Source organism: Heloderma suspectum, chromosome 11 (assembly GCF_057233095.1).
Source record: "Heloderma suspectum isolate Gila_16-S chromosome 11, 16-S_ref, whole genome shotgun sequence".
NCBI lineage: Eukaryota > Metazoa > Chordata > Lepidosauria > Squamata > Helodermatidae > Heloderma > Heloderma suspectum.
Window position 1 is genome coordinate 13,451,054 of NC_139468.1, and position 19,525 is coordinate 13,470,578.

At 46.7% G+C, this 19,525-nt stretch overlaps 1 protein-coding gene across 5 annotated transcripts in view; it reads left to right on the forward strand.

The window, feature by feature from the left end:
• CSK (C-terminal Src kinase) overlaps positions 1-19,525 on the forward strand; it is a 96,830-nt gene that overhangs the window by 61,753 nt on the left and 15,552 nt on the right. For 3 of the 5 annotated variants that reach the window (XM_084816904.1, XM_084816907.1, XM_084816906.1), the window contains exons 2-5: positions 10,615-10,692; positions 13,501-13,614; positions 16,509-16,621; positions 18,029-18,248. In XM_084816904.1, the coding sequence (XP_084673030.1) occupies positions 10,678-10,692; positions 13,501-13,614; positions 16,509-16,621; positions 18,029-18,248 (462 nt within the window). In that variant the 5' untranslated portion in view covers positions 10,615-10,677. Of the gene's footprint in view, positions 1-1,392; positions 1,742-10,348; positions 10,515-10,614; positions 10,693-13,500; positions 13,615-16,508; positions 16,622-18,028; positions 18,249-19,525 lie in introns of those variants that run through there. The other 2 variants (XM_084816905.1, XM_084816908.1) reach the window with 2 other exon arrangements.

Genomic DNA, 19,525 nt, shown 5'->3' on the forward strand with positions numbered 1-19,525 from the left:
TAAGCTGGTTGCAAGATGCTGATGATTTATCTAGAAACTGTATTTCTGTCCAGTCAGGATGAGTTTCATCATCATCATTATTATTATTATTATTTTCATTTCTGTACCGCCCAATAGCCGAAGCTCTCTGGGCGGTTCACAAAAATTTAAACCAAAAAACCCACAGTAAAATATAAAATATAAATTTATTTATTTATTTATTTATTGCATTTATATCCTGCCTTTTTTTCCTCTTGCAAGGAGCGCAAGGCGGCTTACATTATCCTCCTCCTCTCTATTTTATCCTCACAACAACAACCCTGTGAGGTGGGTCGGGCTGAGAGTGTGTGACTGGCCCAAAGTCACCCGGTGAGCTTCCATGGCCGAGTGGTTTTAAAAGTGTTAAAACCACAATATAACATAAAACCAGAATAAAACCAGAATAAAACCTAGCAGCAATGCAGAGATTTAAAGTACAGATTTAAAACACCAAAGCTAAAAGACTAGAAAGTTAAAATGCTTCACCTGGTGCCAGAAGGAGTACAATGTAGGTGCCAGAAGAGTTAACAGGTTTGCTTTAGCTGCCCAAAAACACAGGTGAGAATGTGTTGAAACTCATTTAAGGTGTTGTCCAGGTACCTATATCATATTAGGATTTTGTTTCTGTTTTTAGAGTTTGCAACAGAGTGGTTATATTGGATTTTTATTCTGAATTTTCATCATGACCTTGTTGCTTAAACAATCTGTTTGAGTCTGAAAACAAAAAGCCAAGTTTCATTGTCTTGGTTTGCCTTGGTTTGAAAGGCCTGGTCCAACTCATGTCCCTTGTCTGGGATTGTACAATCATACCTTGCAGGTGTCAAAAGAAGTTTGTCTTCCAGAGTGGAGCATCTTCTTGAGAATTGCGGCTTGTATATACCACCATTCTGTGCTGTGGGAATCAGAATTCTGAAAGTTACATCAGTGGTGTACTTTGCATGTATTTACTTATTTTGCATCATTCTTTTTTTCTGCAAATTGTGGGGAAAGAGGGGCAAAGTGATGCAGCCAACCAGATAGCTTTCCCCTCTCCGCTGGAAGCTGTGCTTCGCACCCCTTCCTGACTTCCACAATAGGCATTGCAGCTTCTGCCTCTAGGTTTTACCCATTTGAAAATTAGAGATGGAGAGATGAGCGGATCTCCTCTTTTGCCCTGGGATTTTCAGAATTGGACTCTGCTAACTGAGCTATTGTTTTCCCTAAGAAGTTAGAAAAAAGCTTGGTTATTTCTGGGCCCAGTTGCAAATGATGCACTCTCAGTCACATTGTTGGGAACACGGTGGGGTTTGAATCCCACTTCTGCCCCGCCCCTCCAGCACATACCCATAAGCACCTAGGAGTAGCAGCTTCCTTCCTATCTCCATTTCACTTACAGCAGTAGTGGTATGTTGATCGTTTCCTCCCTCCTGTATGGGTCACAGCTGCGGCAACAATTTATGTGCCAAGCACCCTGAGGAAATGGTATTTCCCAGTGCTCCTGGCACTGCACTCTGGGAAATTTTCATTTCCCAGGGTGCCTGGAACAGGGTTGCTGTTTTAGCAACAACCCATCTTGGGTTGTTGAAGGAGGTAAGAAAAATAGACATGCCTGTTGCAGCAGTAAGGTAAGGGGTGTGAGTAAGTGAGCTGAGACATAGGAAGGTATTAGGGGCTCTTATCCAGCTTGGATTAAACTCCAAACCAGAGAAGAATTGGGGAGGTAATGCTCACCCTCGTATTGAAGGTATGCATTGCAAGTTGCCAAGGTTTGTATTCTGAGCCAGGGAATTACAGATTGTGGCGACCTCTCTGCTTGCAAGTCTGTTTTCAGTCTCTTATTATATTTTATATCTTATATAATTATATTTCAGTCTCTTATAATATTTGTAAGCTGCTTTGAATGTAGAAGGGGCAGGGGGAGAAACAACATAAACATTATGTTGTTTCTGCCCCCAGCTTTTCTACATTCAAAGCAGCTTACAAACCACTAAAACTAAACCATTTAAAAAATCCAATTAAAATAAGTTATTTGTTTACTCTAAAGCCACCATAAAACGTCAGTCAAGGCAGATAGAAACCTGTTCGTTTGCTTGTTTTCCTTTTTAAAAGATGCTCATAGTACTAACTTCTATACCCAGTTTTTATGCTTTTGCAGTGCAGTTGCAGAATATAAAGAGCTTTGCTTTTATATGGACCAACAAGTATCTGTAACTGAATAGGGGGTGGACAGATTTTTCCAACAAAGCTGCTTAACGGCCTGGGGCCACGTTCTCTTTAGGATTGCCTTCGCCAACTTGCCTGAGCTTTATGTTCAGCTTCCGAGGCCCTGCTCTGTGGTCAGTCCTTATTGAATATTCAATTGGTGGTTACTAGGGACGAGTCCTTTTCGGCGGTGGTGCCGCAGTTGATGAAATTCTGTCCTCTGGGGAAATCTGACGGGCTCCCTCTCTTCTCCCTGTTAGACTGCTTTTGAAAACCTCTGCCTTTGGACAGGCATTTGATGTAATGATCCCTGCTTGCTTCCTCTGGTAGTTTATGTTTGCTTCAGTGCTGCCGATTTGTTTTCACAGTTATCTTTTTAGCTTGACTTCTACCATCTCATACATGCTAATAGCAAACTCATTGTCCGTGTGCTGATCTTTTTGTACTCAAAATGACACCACCCACGCACAGGAGGGAGGTAGCAGCATGTTTGGGGGAATCCCAGGCTTTGCAGAAATACTCAGACATTTAGGGAAAAAACCTAAGTGGGGGAGAAACCCCACCCAACATATACAAAAGCCCAATTCTGACTGGGGAAAACCAAGGGCAAGGGGGAATGTAATGGAGTATCCTAGAAGAAGGCCTGGCTGGCTGGCTGGCTGGCTAGAGTCTTGAACAGGAATGCTCCATGCTGCGACATTTTGTTGCAGGTCTCCTTTGTTAATATATCAATTGAAGTGTTTTATATTAAGATCCAGTGTGGTGTAGTGGCCAGAGTGTTGGACTGGGACTTGGGAGATCCAGGTTCTAGTCCCCATACGGTCATGAAGCTCACTGGGTGACTTTTGGCCACTGACTCTCAGCCTAACCTACCTTGCAGGGTTGTTGTGAGGATAATACGGAGAGGAGGAGTACTATGTAAGCCACCTTGAGTTCCTTGAAAGAGGGAAAAAAAGGTGGGAGAGAAATGTAATAGTAAGTGTAATAAACAGTAATAATAAATTACCACGCCATTTTGGTCACATCTGTAGAAAGTAGGATAAAAATAATCGTGACGGTAGTTTAAGGTTTTTGCTGGTGTGTGGTGTGTGTGTGTGTGTGTGTGACTTGATGGCCCCAACAGCTGGACTGGACTGGCACATACTTCTGAGGTCCAGCCTGGGACAGGGCGAGCATTTGGGAAGGGCATTCTGGTCTCTTAACAGATGGCAACCTCAGAGTCCCAGCTGTCGACACAGCCTGAGTTCCAGAGAGCCCCCCTCTCCTTCCCCTCTCTTGGCCTTCCCATTGCCCGTCTTCTACTAGATCTCCTGCAGGGATGGCTGCTTGTTCATCCCGGGCATCTTTGCCAGCCTGCCTTTGGGCTCGGCCGCTTGCCCAAACTGGGCTCGTGCCACGCACCTGTCAAAGCAGATGCTTTGGAGCGCCAACTTCCTATTAATAGCCACTGCTGAACTTTGGGGGCTTCCCTTTGAGAGAATGGAATGATGCAATGCTAAATATAGCAAATGCTGGGACAGACCAGAGGAGGGGGGATGCGGGCGATGGAGAAATTCTTGCGTGCGGCGGGGTGGTCTCGAGGGAGCGGAGGGTTGGGAGCAAGGCAAGCTACCTTCTGGGTTCAGCCAGTGAAAACTCAGGGCAGCGAAGGTTGAGTGTTCTTGCAGGCAGGAGGGGGAACCATGACAGGAGCTGGCCTGATGTGCTTTCTAGATCTCGTTCTGGAGGACTCTGGTAAAAATAATGCACGGCTCAAAGTGATGCCTCTTTGATGGACACCCCTCTCCAGCGGTGTAGTGGAGCCCGGCCTCTCACGGATGCAGCACTGACACTTTTTGTATAAGCAGGGATGCAGGCCTCCTTTACCACCCTGAAATTCTCTGTTCCCTCTGAGTTTAGCTGCAATCCTCACAGTAGCTGGTTGGGGGAAAATGAATTCTCCCGGCAACGGTATATTTTTCCTTGTTGTAATGCAAAGTATTTTGGGATAGCTTGGTCTTGAATGTGCGGTTCAGACCCATGAGCTTTACGGAAGACCCTGGTGGAGATTAAAACGGCTAGACCTGGTTTGTTGATATGGGCCAACACAGCTGCTTGAACCTTTGGACTCTTCTTGGGGTGTGTGGCTATGGGGATTGTCATGACGCGTGCCTGTGCTGTAGAATACCACTATACCATGGCCCTTCTCTCCTTGGAATAGAGGTATGCATGCTTTTGAGTTACACAGAACTCTTCAATGGGTGGATTGTGATCAGAGCAGGGTATTGCTCGGCATTTGATTTCCCCTGGCAAGTTAGAATTTCTTGTTCAGTAAGAGAGAAAAGTGGAAGTGGATGCCCTAGGTGGGCACATTCACACAACAAGGTATTATTCTCATGTCTTTCATGGGAGGAGAGGCATTTGTCGTGCTAATGAGGATTCTGGCCAGTAATACTTTTCGGGGGGAGGGGGTAATTCTTTATTTGCAAATGGAATAATGACAAACAAAAAATAAGCAAAAAGGGGAAAAACACAAAAGGGAGGAGGAGAAGGAAGGAAGGAAAAAAACAAAGAAAATTTCATAAAGCATATCATCAGCCTTAATATAAAAGGAAAAAGAGGGGAAAATTTAACACTACCATTTCAAATATATATGTTAATATAAGCAGTCCATATATCTATATAAGCAACCATACGAGATTGACGGCTCTAGGAGATACGTTCAAATGTAGCAAGAGCAGTAAGATATTCAGTCCATTGATAGGCAATGGGTGTTTATGATAGGGGTGTGTGTGTGTGTGTGTGTGTTTTTAAACAATTCTGTTACAAACCCATTGAAGTAAGAGGCGCTTTAATCAAACCTTGGGAGAAAAACCCAACATGGGAAGAGAGGGAGGCCAGGTACTACGCACCTCAGTGCCTAGATATCAAAGTGGAAGGAATTAAGGAAAAAGAAAAAGAAGGAGGGGGAAAAAAGTTGACTAAAAATAGAAGTGGATGACCCATGATTTGATTTCTTGGCCTGAGACGATTAAAGGGCTGTGAAAATGATGGAGCACCACATTAATTTTTAAAAAGCCCTTCAGTTCACATCATTTCAGGTGCTGTGAGCAACTTCAAAGGGATATTGCTCAAGGCTGCAGGACCACAGCATCCGGAATATGTAGGGCAGGCAAGCCTGGTGACGCTTTGGACTACAACTCCCATCAGCCCCAGCCTACATGGCCAATGGTCAGGAATGATGGGTGTTGTAGTCCAAAACATCTAGAGGGCTTCAGGTGGCCTCCCCTGGATGTAGGATTTCAGTAACTTTGGCTTAGGTTGGATGGGTATATTCACTTGATTATCACCATTTCTTCTATCCCCCATCTGCTCCCCTCTGCAAACACTCGTGGATTGTCAACTTGGCACACACTGAGAAAACAAGGCATTTATGCTAAGGATGCACTGAGAGCCCTTCCCTCCCTGTCCCCCCACCACCACCTGTGCAGGTAGTGCAATGGGACTGGGAGGAGGGCTGGCACGGGAGGCTCATGCACGCTTTCCAAACCCCCTTTGAACCATTCAAGCTGCAAGATTGGGGCCGGGTGGGGAGGGAACAGGATGACCAATTGGGATGGTGTGCACATGGGTGCTATGCCTCTGGTGTGCTTGGATTTTAGCCCCCTTGTGTCTTACGGAAGCAAAAACTATGATCTCCTTTATTTTAGGAACCTGAGAACTTGAAATGTTTGTAGCATGCTTCAAGCTAGGTTGAGTCTCGCACAGAGACAGCTCTTGGCCAGTTACACAGTAATTGGCTAAATGAGAAAATGCGCATTAAAAAAAGTTTCAGTGAATTGAAAAAAGTTGCACTGAAAAAGTTTTTTTAAAATAAACTGGAAGTGGATGTCTTAAATTTTGAGGCACCGAGCGATGCTTTGAAGAGGAGCGTTTCTACTCCTACTTTCTTCTCACACCGAACACCTCTCTTTGAGAACAGAAAAGGAGTGCCATGAATTTTTAAACTGCAAGCCACTGTTTCATTACTGAATGTGGCCTGACCTTCTGGGACCGTGTTCACATGAACTCTTTATCCCAGGCTTCCTCAACTGGGTGCCCTCCAGGTGTTTTAGACTTCAACTCCTACCAGCCCCAGCCAGAATGGCCAGTGGTCAGGGACGCTGGGAGTTCTGGTCTGACATCTCAAGGGCACCAGGTTGAGGAAGGCAGTCTTAGCCTTTAACTCCTTCCATGTTTTATTATCTGATCTTGATTCATTATTGCTTCCGTTGTTCTTTTAATGCAAGCCATGGGTTATTTGAGGGTTGTTTAACCCTCAAACAACCCACGCCACCCAGGTTTGGATGACACGACAAACCATGGCGACCCCCTGCTGTGGATCGAATATTCAAAATGGACGCCAACATGTACCGCAACCTACTGTGGCTTAAATAAGACATGGTGGGCTGCAGTGATCATGCGAACCGGCCCAGTATGTTGTTGTGAGCGATCCCTGCTGTAATGCAAAGTCTTCTGGGGTGGCTTGGTCTTGTGTGGGCAGTTAAGACCCATTTGCTTTACATGTTGTATTCCTTCCGGCACCAAAGAAGACCTTTTTATTCTCCCAGGCATTTTAGCTTTCTAGTCTTTTAGCTTTGGTGTTTTAAACCTTTATTTTAAATCTCTGCATCGCTGCTAGGTTTTATTCTGGTTGTATTGTTATATTGTGCTTTTAATGCTTTTATATTTTATATGTTTTACCCTACGCTTTCTGGTTTTATTCTTTATGAACCACCCAGAGAGCTTCAGCTATTGGGCAGTATAGAAATGAAATAAATAAAATAATAAATAAAATAAAAATAAATAAAAGGCCTATATAACCCTACATTTTTGGACTCTCCTTGGGGGTGTGGCGATGGGGACTCTCATGATGAGCGCATATAAATCAACATCTCCACTCTGCCAGTAGTCACCTCCCTCGGATGGGGGACAGACAGGGCCATAGTGAGAACAAATTTTGCCTGGCTACCAAGGGAGCTATGCTCTGTTGGCTCCTTGCTTCTGGAGGGGAATATCTAATGCTGTTTTGCGCCGTTCGCGTATACCCAGCTGAGCACTTTTTAGCAAAAAGCCAGTGCGGCTTCTTGCCACGTTTTTGGCAACATAGGCTTGCACACGCCTCCTTAGGGATGCCACCATCCAAAGGCGCTAGCCTTGTTCAATAACCATCATTCTTGGCCAAGCTTTCCCCTCACGATCAATGACGCTCTAATGGATCCTCAGCGTTTCCCGAAGACGGCCATCCATCAACTGCACTGGATGCTATAAAATTAAGTGTATGTCAGGGGATGTTGGGAAGCTAATTGCTGGTTCTTGAAAGAGAGACAGAGAGACGCTCTGACAGGTTCTGTTTTGTTTTATGTTGGACAACCAGCAGATCTTGGACCTCTGTGTGGGTGGTCTGTTGTCCTGCTAGTTAGAAATGGTTGAAAAATGAGTGGAAGTAAAGAGCCAGAAATGGGTTTTATTCAGGGAGTGCCTGGGTCGTTTGCATTGGGATGTCGTGGCCCGAGCCATGGGGGTTGTGCGAAGCCTTTTCCACTGCCCACGGAAGAGAGAGCCTGTTGCTTAACCTCATCCAATCAGGCGGGGATGCAGAGTCACCCCAAGTGCAACTTAACATTGCAGAATTTGCACAGAAGTAGACCAACAACATAGCCCTCCCATGACATTGTCTGCACAGCGTCCCCAAATTTCAGCTTTTTACCATTTCCCGTTTTCTTTCTGGAAAGAAAAACACACCGGAGGGCATCCAGTAGCCTCAGAACCTGGTGATTTTGCCATTGGGATGTCTTTATGTCCCCAAACACAAGCAAGGTACTGAGATGTAAAACTGTCCCCAAAGAAAACTTGTCTAGGGAAACAGGCTTAGGGCACAATCCTGGCATGTTTAGATTGAAAAAAGTCACAGGACTAAACACGCACAGGATCGTGCCCGTAAGTATTCTGGGTGTCAGTATGTTGGCACAAGCCATGGGATTTCATTGCCGGGGGGGGGGGGGGATTTCCCTCGCCAGAGACAGATTTCTTATGAGGTTAGAAAAACAATCCACACAATCAAAGATGTAAGTTTTTAGTGATAATAATGTTTTGCCTAAAGTTTTACTTCAACAGTTTATGATACTTTTCTAACGTTTTGAGTTTAAAACACACTTCTTTTCACACCACAGACACATTTCAGGTTGTGGGGCATTTTGCCACCCCATGATATATTAGAAAAGGGCTTGGGCTAGTAAAATGCCCCCTGAACACGTTTCTGTGTATTTTCGATGCACGTTCGATTAGGGTTTTAATCCTGCTGAGAAGCTCTTTGATTGCAAAGGATGTTTTGTGCACCTGTGTTTTGTGGCAGTACTGGTCATTCACTTTTAATGGGCAAAGAGCTGTGTTTATAAAGCTTTATGCGTGCACCACAGTGTCCACTGCTTCGAATATTGATAAATATTCAGTGTAGGGATGCATGGATTTTGTTAAATCAATCCCTTCTGTGTTTCACAGATTTTCAGGCATCTTTCTTTCTGTCATCCAGTCATTGATGGAATCAGATTTTTCTCAGTTTCCCAAACTTGCATTTGCACTGGACGGGGCACACTTGCACAAATGTGCATTTCCCAAAATGCGCAAATCCCCCCCCCCCCCCGTGCTGCTCTCTCTTGTGAATTAGCTTCCCACTATATGGGGCTTAAAGAAAGAACAAATCTTCACCGGTGCCATTGGAGGGATTTCCCCCCCCCTTTCTTTAGCCCCCACTAGGGGTGTGTGTGAGAATTTAGGAAGCAGGAAGCTTTTGGGTGGGAAGATTTAACACCCTCTCCTCATGCACGTTGGTCTCTATCAGGGCCCTGCATTCTTACACGGAACTAAAAACAAAGTTTGGATCATCTACTCACTACATATTTAAGGCGCAATCCTGTGCATGTTCAGACAGAATAAAGGTCCAACTCCCAGCGTTCCCCATACAGCACTGATGGCTGGGGAATGCTGGGAGTAGTAGGACTTTTTTTTTCTGTCTAAACATGCATAGGATTGTGCCTTGAAAAATTTTCAGTTGACTGGAAAAGTGCCCTGATTAAACAGACGGCAGATTGTGTGTGTATGTGTGTTTAAAAAAACCTTAATGTGAGTAATTGCAAAAATGGCAAAGGCATCTCAAAACCCAAAGATTACATGTCTCATTTCAGAGCTGTTGTTTTTGCCCGTATGCAAATCCTTCTAGTTTTAATTGTCTGAAACTTGCACAATTACTTGACTAAGATGCCTCTTAATCAGGTATATTACAGTGTTCAAAACTCTTCACATACATAAGTTTTTTGCAATTCGTTCATGGCTTCTTCTTTTTTTGCAATCCTTAACAACAGCCCTGTAAGGTAGATCCGAATTATTATTTCCCATATTGTAGGTGGGGAGGCTGAGGCTGAGAAAGTGTGGCTTGTCTAAGGCTACCAAGAGGTGAAATCCTAAGCGGGGATTTCCTGATCCAAAGTTTGGTCTCTCAGCCACTAAGATTCACCAGCTCTTGTTTTGTCCCAGTTTTATTCCTGTTTTAACTGATATGACTTCCCCAAAGAAAGTGAGGAATTGTGATTATCTGAGGATGCTAGGAATTCTGTTAGGAATCCTGAGCCTGCCTCAAGAGGACTGACAGCACACTCCTATACATGTTTACTCAGAAGTAAGCCCCATTGAGTTCAATGGGGTTACTCCCAGGTAAGCCTAAAAATCCCAGTTTTGTCATTAACATGCCCACATTAACAGGAAGCTGACAGGAGAGACATGCTTGGCTTGGAATTTTTCTTCACCGTGCCCCCACCCGAGATGGCCAACTGATCCTGGCCTGGTATGTACCTGTGTTTGAACAGCAGCTCAGTCTGCAGAAACAAGCAGGTGAAACTTTTTATGGGTTGGAGATGAGCATGAGGCCCCGCTGATCTCTGCAGATTGAGCTGCTGTTTAAATGCACAGGAGCTGGGGGCTAATAAAGAAGCTGGCTGCCCTCTCCTCCCCAAATTGCAGCAACAACAATAATGGTACTGGTGATAATAAAAACTCAACAGCATGACATTTCCCCTCTGCATGACATTTCCAACCCCCAGATTAAAAATCTGATGCATCCTTGCAATTGCTGCCCATACGGCGGGGGCTGGCAGGGAAGAATGGCAGGCACTGTGCTTTTTGTATAGGTGCAGATAAAGGATGTGCTGTTGCAAAGTGAGAGAGGAAACGGCTTAAAAGATGCTTTAAAACAAACACCACACCACTCTCCTGGCGTTCCCAGGCTGCTGACACTCTCACTGGTGAGAGAGGAGAGAGAGCATGCTGCACGCATGGATGGATGGATGCTTGCACGAAGACAAGAGGTGAAACGTGGCCTCAATGTTCTTCTTTCTCATCTAGGTCTCATGGTACCAAGTGACGTGTCCTTCTTGTGAGATCCAGTCCCCAGAACCCCCCGAGAAAATGTCAGGAGTGCAGGTAAGGGCAAAGGCTGGGAGCTGGGAAAAAGTTGCTTTATTTTATTTCAAGAAAGTTTGTATACATCTTCGCTCTTCTTCTTCTTTTTGAGTCTCAGAAGTGACGTACAGTTTAAAAACACAGAACTTACACCATGTTTAAGAAAGGCTAGAGCAGGGTCGGCAACTCGGAGCCTGGCAGATGTTTTGGACTACAATTCCCATCATCCCTGATGGTTGGCCATGATGGCTGGGGCTGATGGGGGTTGTAGCCATCGTGTCATTGGTGGGTGGGCACCTGGCTACCCAATCCTGGGCTGCAGGACCAGAGCTCAATGGTAGAGTACGTGCTTTGTTTGAAGAAAGTTCTCAGTTCAATGCCAGGCATTTCGAATTAAGGGATCAGGTAGCAAATGATGGGGAAAACCCTTTTCTGCTGGAGACCCCCAGAGAGATTCTGCATGTCAGAGGAGACAACACTGAACAAGATATTTGGACCTGGTCTATGACAGCTTCCTTTATTGAGATCCCCTTTCTTGTTTTGGGATAGGTGAATGGGGTGACGCCAAGTAGCCCAGTTTGCAAACCACAATGGCATTTGGCAAGCCAAAACTGGGTGTGCTTCTTTGGCATTGGGGGGGGGGGGTCATGGCACGGTAGCAAGCGAGCCCCACCCCAGAAGACTTGCATGTTTGAGTTTTCTCAAAGTACCACAAATCTGTGTGGTTTTTTTCTTGTCATGGCACAAGACCTCATTCCTAAAATAGCAACTTAATTCAGATCTTTTTTGGTGCGCAGTGCATAGCAAGGTTGTGAGATTTGCCAACGCCCCTCCAAATAGGCAGCATCAGACAGGGGAGTGAATTTGTGATAGGAACAGATCCGGGGCACACCCAGCCACTGGTACGCGCCACGAGGAAGTGGGGGCCATGGGCCTCTTCGTGTAAGTGCTGTACAAGGATATGAGCCTTCTCTGGTTGAGGGGTTCTGACTTCTGCACAACATCCTGGATCTACGGTTAAGTAGATTCGACTTTGCAAATTTGCACCAGTTCAAACGCTGCGTGTGCGGTTTCTTGAGCACCCTGCGTCAGAGACAAAAGTTGTCACTTGCTCCCCGCCGTACCGCCATCCCTAACGCCAAGCAGCATTTCACCAGCTAAGTCAGAGGTAGGCATCCTGGGAGCCTCTAGATGTTTTTGACAGCAGTTCCCGCTAGCCCCAGCCAGTGTAGCTGGCAGTCAGGGATTATGGGGGCTTGGAGTCCAAACACTCTGCAGGATACCCACTTGCCCATCCCTAAGCTAGATGAATCATTGAACACATCTTCTTAGTACATTAAGGGTGCAATCCTGTGCATGTTTAGACAGAAAAAAAGTCCTACAACTCCCAGCATCACCCAGCCACCACTGCTGGCCAGGGAATATTAGGAGTTGTAGGACTTTTTTCTGCCTAAACATGCACAGGATTGTGCCTTTAGACACACCCCAATTGTAGCACAGTCCTGTCCATGTTTACTTGGAAGGAAGCCAATACTGATTTCAGTGGGGCTTACTCCCAGGAAAGTATGCATAGAATTGCAGCATTAACCGGGCCGTGTGCTTTGGGTTGTTTTGTTTTTTTGTAAAAATATTATTTTTAATGTAAGCACTTCTGTTTACAACTGCCGATGGCAAGTGTCACCTTAAAAGGGGGATTCCCCCTTCACACGCAAGAGGCGATGCCTCTTCTGAGACGGGTGCCAGCTGCGACCGAGATATGTACCATCTAAAACGAAAGCAAGTATGCTTCCCTCTCCCTTCAAAACCATTATGTCCCAGGGTTTGGTCTGAAGGGACGTGAGGCAGCCACCTGGCTGACTGAAGCTAAGCAGGTCTGGGTCTGGTCAGTGCTTGGAGGGGAGACCACTTGGGAACCATATGTAGCCACCTTGAGTTCTATGATGGAAGGAAGGTGGGATATAAATGTAATAACAAATAAAATAAATAAATTATTTTAGTAGTCAATTTGCAGACGTATGCCAATTTAAAGCGCAATCCTGTGCATGTTAACTGGCTGGGGAATGCTGGAAGTTGAAGGACTTTTTTTCCGCCTAAATTGCATAGGATTGTGCCCTTAATTGACTGATCTATCAGTTAAACCTCATTTGATTTCTCGGCCAGAGATTTCTTTAATGTGGCAAGAGCCGTACTCTTTGTGGAGGGACCATAGCTCAGTGGCAGAATATGTGCTTTGCATGGAGAAGGTCCCAGGTTCGATCCCCAGCATCTCCACTTAGGGCCAGGAAGGAATCGTGCCTGAAACCCTGGAGAGCCGCTGCCAGTCAGTGTTGACAATACTGGGTCAGACGGACCACTGGCCTGACACAGTACAAGGCAGCTTCCGATGTTCCTAAGTCATCCTCCCATCCTCAAGATGAAGTTCAGATGAAGATGATTCACTGGTGGTTTAGTTCTCTTTTGCAGTGCTGGGAAAGAGAACTAGATGATGAGCGAATTATCTTAATAGTCATTTTAAGCTGTTTTAAACTCTGCATGTTTTAATTTTGTTGTAAGTTGCATCACCATCCTCATCATAGACCAGCAGGCAGTGGCAATTTCCCCAGTGCTGGTTAGCAAGAGACTCAAGAGTTGGTCTCAGTGCATGAAATTCCCCATAGCTGCTGGACCACATGCCATTGCTCATCATGTTTCCTAGCCAGGAAGATCTTTTAATCTGCTTTTCTATCCCCTCTCCACATGGGTTTTTGCTTCCTTCCCTTCCCTTGCATTTTATGCAGTGAAGGAACAAGAGACTTGTTCAGTCAACCATGCCTCTGTTCTCTCCAACAGGCCGTCTGGCCATCTGGTACGGAATGTATTGCCAAGTACAATTTCCATGGCACTGCTGATCAGGACCTTCCGTTCAGCAAAGGAGATGTCCTCACTATCATCTCTGTCACAAAGGTAATTGACCTCCCTGGTGCCATGGAGCAAGCCGAAGTTGAATGAGTGTGTGCCCTGTAGTAAAGCTTGTGGACCAGTTCCTTACCGAGGACTTTCCAACTTTATGCCTCCCTGCCTCCTACAGGCTTCTTTAGGGTATGATTGGATAGTGCCATGTTACCTTCCTGTGATATCTGTCACCTCATACTTGTTGTAAGTAGAGATGTGAAGAAAAAACTTGAAAGGAAAATGGAAAAGGGGGGGGAATGTTCCCTGTCCCAGATTCCCCATGCCCCCCCCCAAAAAAAACACCCTGTGGGAAAACGGTGAAAGGGCTGTTATATATTTTTGAGAATTTTTCCAGTTCTTTCACCATTTTTCCTGTTTTCTTCCCCCCAAACCTTCACATCTCTAGTTGGGAGAAGGGCAATAATCCACTCAGATCTTCTGCCTTGTGAGAATAGATTATTTACATTATACCTTTGTTGTCCATCTCACCACCCACCCCTCTCCACCAGTATTGAACCCCCAGGACAGCTTGCTTTGTGTATTTCTAGCTATTTGCACATCACAGTAAAACAACAATGGGAACGGCAGCCAATAAAAGTATCCAATAAAATACAGATAAAACCCATCAAGTCAGATTCCGCCAAGAGCTTGGGTGAGTGAATAAGGTTTTAATTGGCACTTAAGAGAAAAGTAACAGATGCACCTGTCGAATGTGCCTGGGAGAAGAGTCCTCTGCAGTCTAGGGGCCAATGCAAAAAATGCCCCATCTTCAGTAGCTTCCTACCTTGCTTCTGGAGCTGGGGGCACCTGGAATAAGGCACTGGGGTGATATCAGGGGCTCTGCAGGTCCCACTTACCACCCTGGCTGTCAGATTTTGAACCATTTGAAATGTCCAGATGCCTGTGGTAGGCAGTGCCAGTGGTGGCTGGTGACCACTGGGACAGGTGAGGCGGAGGCAAGGCAATTAACAGTAGGCAGAGCCAAGGGGTCACAATTATCCACAGCAGACCTATTGTACAGAAAAGGGAAACTAGGCAAGGAACATCAAGCTCACTAGTGCAGAGCAGGTGGTGCTGGTGTGATCTCTCTTTTACATGCACACACACACACACACAATTTTACACTCCCTTTTGCTCTCCCTTTCTTGGTTCAAGCACATGGGGCCCAATTGATTGGTGTCGCCCCACCTGTACAAAACAGTGAACCGCCCCTGGGCAGCACCCACATATCACACATGGCCGTTGTCTGATTTGGAGGTTAGCGGTGTATGGGTAACTGTGACACAATTAGAGGCAAGGGAGACTGATGGGGAACTTAGAATCATAGAATCATAGGGTTGGAAGGGGCCTACAAGACCATCAAGTCCAACCCCCTGCTCAGTGCAGGAAGCCTGATTCCCAGGCAATCTCCCATCCAAATACTAACCAGGGCTGACCCTGCTTAGCTTCTGAGATCAGATGAGTCTTAGCTTCCGAGATCAGGTGCATCCAGCCCTTTGCTCATCTCCTCTGCTCCAAGAGCCGTGTTACGGGGAGGAGGGCAAACAGAAGGTCTCCGGCAGAACGCAGCATTTGGAGATCTAATGGAAATAATATGCTAGCATCAGCAATATTTAGGAGTTCCCCTGCATGACTGTGTAGCCTGCCTTCTCTCCCTAGTGGCCTGAAAAGGGATGGGAAGAGCTATATATTTTAATTAAATGTGAGCATTATTTAAAGCTGCTTTAAAAAGTAATTCACTTGGTCAAGTCCCAGGGAGAGGACTTGCAGATTTAGCAATCTGTATTTGCCGGGAACAGCTGAGCACCATCTTTGTGTCCAGCCTGTTCAGTGCTGACTTTCAAGAAGAGACTCATCAGTATATCCTCACCCCATCATAGGCAGGATCTGGGAATTACCTAAAAATCAGGGGTGTGCAGGATCGGGGGGCCATTTTTGCCCCTCCACCTCCTCCCCTTGAGGGCTGCAGCCAACCCCCCCCCACACACACACACACAATGAAAACAAACCAAAAACATCTGTAGAAAACAAAAAAAGACGTCCATACTTGATACACTGTTCTAAAAGGGTCAAATGTTGCTTACTTGTAAGCAAGATTTGACCCTTTGGGGCCTTATAGCTGCTACGGAGCCCTAAAAAGGTCAAATTTAGCTTGCAAGTAAGCAAGATTTGACCCTTTGGGGCCTTATAGCTGCTACGGAGCCCTAAAAAGGTCAAATTTAGCTTGCAAGTAAGCAAGATTTGACCCTTTGAGTGCTCCGTAGCGGTTACAAATGCCATTTTCCCCCCTAAATAAAAAATGGGGGCGGTATGTGCGTGCTGGGGGCCGCATGTGGCCTATGGGCTGTGTGTTGCTCACCCTGGCTTTAAATCATTTGGTGGCATCCTGTGATAGAGTAAATGGAGCAATGGGTAGCATTGTAGCATCTCGTGCCAGGATGCATCTCCTATTTCCACTAGGAAGGGGGAGAGCAGCTTGCATTGTCAACAGAAGGATGGCCAGATGCATTGTGGGTGGGAGGGGCCAGCGGCTCATCTGAGCACCATTCTTGGTGCCAGAGTATTGTCACGTACATGGGTCCTTTCTCTGATTTGGACTGTGCTATGTTTCCCCAGCCCAGTAGTTTAAGGAAGCCGCCCGTCTTGGCTCTGTCTTTGCCTTGAAGGCCAGAAGACAGAGAGGGAGCCATATGTGGTAGCCAGGACAGCGCAGCACTGTGGCTGCAATGCAGTGCGGGGCTATGGCAGCTGGCTATCCTAGAATCAGAGAGAAAGCCACAGGGGAAAAAAGCGATCTGAGCAAGGGGTGGGTGACCGCCCACTGACTGACTGACTTGGGATGGGGAAATAAAGCCTTTTTGTGTGTGACTCGCCGGCCGCTGCTCACGACTGCTTTCCCTTGCCAGGATCCCAACTGGTACAAAGCCAAAAACAAAGTGGGCCGGGAGGGGATCATCCCAGCCAACTACGTGCAGAAACGGGAAGGCGTGAAGGCTGGAATCAAGCTCAGCCTGATGCCGTGAGTATGGCCTGAGAAGAGAAGCCCATTTACGGCTGGGACCATAGCTCAGTGGTAGAGCCCCTGCTTTGCATGCAGAAGGTCTCAGGTTCAATTCCCGGCATCTCTGGGTAGGGCTGGGAAAGAATCCAGCCTGAGAAGCTGGAGAGCTGCTGCCAGTCAGTGCCAGCAATACTGGTCTAGATGGACCAAGGGGCTGACTCTGTATAAGGCAGTTTTCTATGTTTCCCGAGCTTCTGGTATGGCTCTGACAGGTGTCTAGATCAGAAGTGGGCAACTTGCGGCCCTCCAGATGTTTGGGGCTACAACTCCCATCATCTCCCCCCCCCCCCCCCGCTGGCTGTGCTGGCTCGGGCTGTTGGGAGTGGATTTTTTTTACACAACGTTTCTTGTACATTTTGCAAATATAAGCTGTATCATTTCCAGGCCTGTTGATTTTTATTGTTTTTAAAACTCTACTTGAGAGACCTGGGGTGCCAGTTTGCAGAGTTGGATGCTGGGCAAGATACAAGGTTCAGGGTCTGCATTACAGACAAGAAACCACAGGTTATATCTCAGCTGTAGCAGCAGCTGTCACGGCTGAAAACCTAGCCTCCGACAGCCGCTCATAGTGAACTACCTCGCAGGGTTGTTGTGCAGCTAATCAGTGGGTTAGAACAGGGATGCAAAACCTCTTTCAGCCCATGGGCTGAATTCGATTTCAGAGAAGCTCTTGGGGGCCACATTCCACTGGTGGGTGGGGGCCAAAAGCTAGGGTTGGCCCAAGACATTTTGTTGCCTGAGGCGAAGAACAAGATGGCGTCCATTCCATGTACAGAAGCCACCTGGACTGTTTCTTCAACACTGGCAGTAGGACAGCATCCTCCGCCACACCTGAGGGCAGCAGGCTGCTTGGCACACAGCTCTCTCCTCCAACAACTTGCTGCCACCTCCCAGCATCTGCTACCTGAAGCGACCGCCTCACTCTGCTTAATGGTAGGGCCGGCCCTACCAAAAGCAAAACAGGGTGGGGTCAAAGGCAAATGAGGAGGGGCCAAAATACCAGCATATTTTAGCTTAGAGTTCTTACTGCCAGTAAGTAAGCCTTAGGAGAGGCATTTCAACCTTTCAGGAAGGGGGATAAAGGTGGACAAAAGCCAGAAAACCATGCGGTGGTCAGTGGTTGGAGGAACAGGGTTGAGGCCAGGGAAGTGGCCGTGGCCTTCTCGGGAACGCCGGAGGGCAAGATTTGGACCCCGGGCTTGACGTTCTGGCCGTCTGGGTTAGAATAAATTCCCCAGACCACACATTGAAAGTGGTGCACAAATGGTTAGGGATAACCCGGGTGCTGTGCAAACGGCTGTAGCAGCACGTTCACGCTTTTCTTCCTCCTCTCCCTCTCCCCAAATCTCTCTCCTCCCCCCGCAGCTGGTTCCACGGGAAGATCACACGCGAGCAGGCAGAGCGGCTGCTGTACCCGCCAGAGACAGGCCTCTTCCTGGTGCGGGAAAGCACCAACTACCCGGGTGACTACACGCTGTGCGTCAGCTGCGAGGGGAAGGTGGAGCACTACCGCATCATCTACTCCTCCAGCAAGCTCAGCATCGACGAGGAGGTGTACTTTGAGAACCTCATGCAGCTGGTGGAGGTGAGGCTGAGCACGGACCGGCACGCGGGGCTCTACCCCCTCTGGGATCCCTCCATCAGTATAGCTGGAGGTGGGGGGGGGGGGCGGTGGAGGGGGGAAAGTGTGAGGGTCTCTTCCCAGCACCTTCTTTATGTAAACAGAGTTAGGCTCACCCAAGCTGCCTTATACTTATGCAGTTACCTTTTGACTTGGTGACAGGTAACTGTGGTTTGGCATGATAATTGAATTTCCCCCCCCCCAGTTATTTATTGGGAATTTTAACAAAACCGAAAACCTAACAAAACCAAAACAAAGCAAACCGAAAACCTAACAAAATAATAATAATAATAACAACGACAACAACAACAATAGTTTGGCGTGATGATTGAATTGGCAAATTGCTATCGGTCATCAAACAAGAATCAGAAACGGTGGCTTGCCCTAACTGTGCTTTTGCACGATAGTTGGTTTGTAGCTGAATGATACTTGGGGCTATTGCTCTGCTCCAGAGCCTACTGCACCTTTAGAGATGGGAATAGTGAGCAGAGCATAAAAGAAAGTAGCTCTAAACCACGATTTGCCTGTTGAACCCTTGGAAGCAGGGCCAGCACCACATTTGAGGACTCCTTGAGTCACAATGCCCTCCAGGGGCGCCCAGCGTCAATCTGGTAGCCTCCTGGTGGTGGAATGGTGTGCGGCAATGCCAGAGGAATGGGCAGCCTGGGCAAAAGCAGCTGTAGAAGCTGCCATCTTAATTTCCCCAGAATATCTCTGAGCCCTTGTGCTAAGGCCCAGAGGCATTCTGGGAAAATTAAGATGGCATTGGCTACAGTTGCTTCTTCTGGTGTTTTTCTTATCTCTAAAAATGTAAATCATTACCAAATTTGCGCAAATTACTACCAAATTTGCGCAAATTATACACATTCGGCTGTGATTTGCACAAATTCGGCTGTGATTTGCACAAATTCAACTGTAATTTGTGCAGATTGCTCAGAAATTTGCACAAATTGCAGAACCTTCCCCCTACCCCAATGTGCAAAAAAAGTTCCCAGGGTTTGGGGAACACCCTGCAGCTCGCCTCACAGATGCAAAGCAAGTCGTGCATGCCGCGGAACTTGGTTGAGCCAGAAAAGAACAGGGTTTCCCACCAACAGACATCCCTAGTGCTGTCTCTTCTCTGACTGGGACTGGCTTTCCGTGGCCTCAGGATTACCTTTCCCAGCCCTGTTTGCTAAAACAGTTTACCTGGAGATTCCAAGTACTGAACCTGGGACCTTCACCATGCAAAGCAGGTGCTC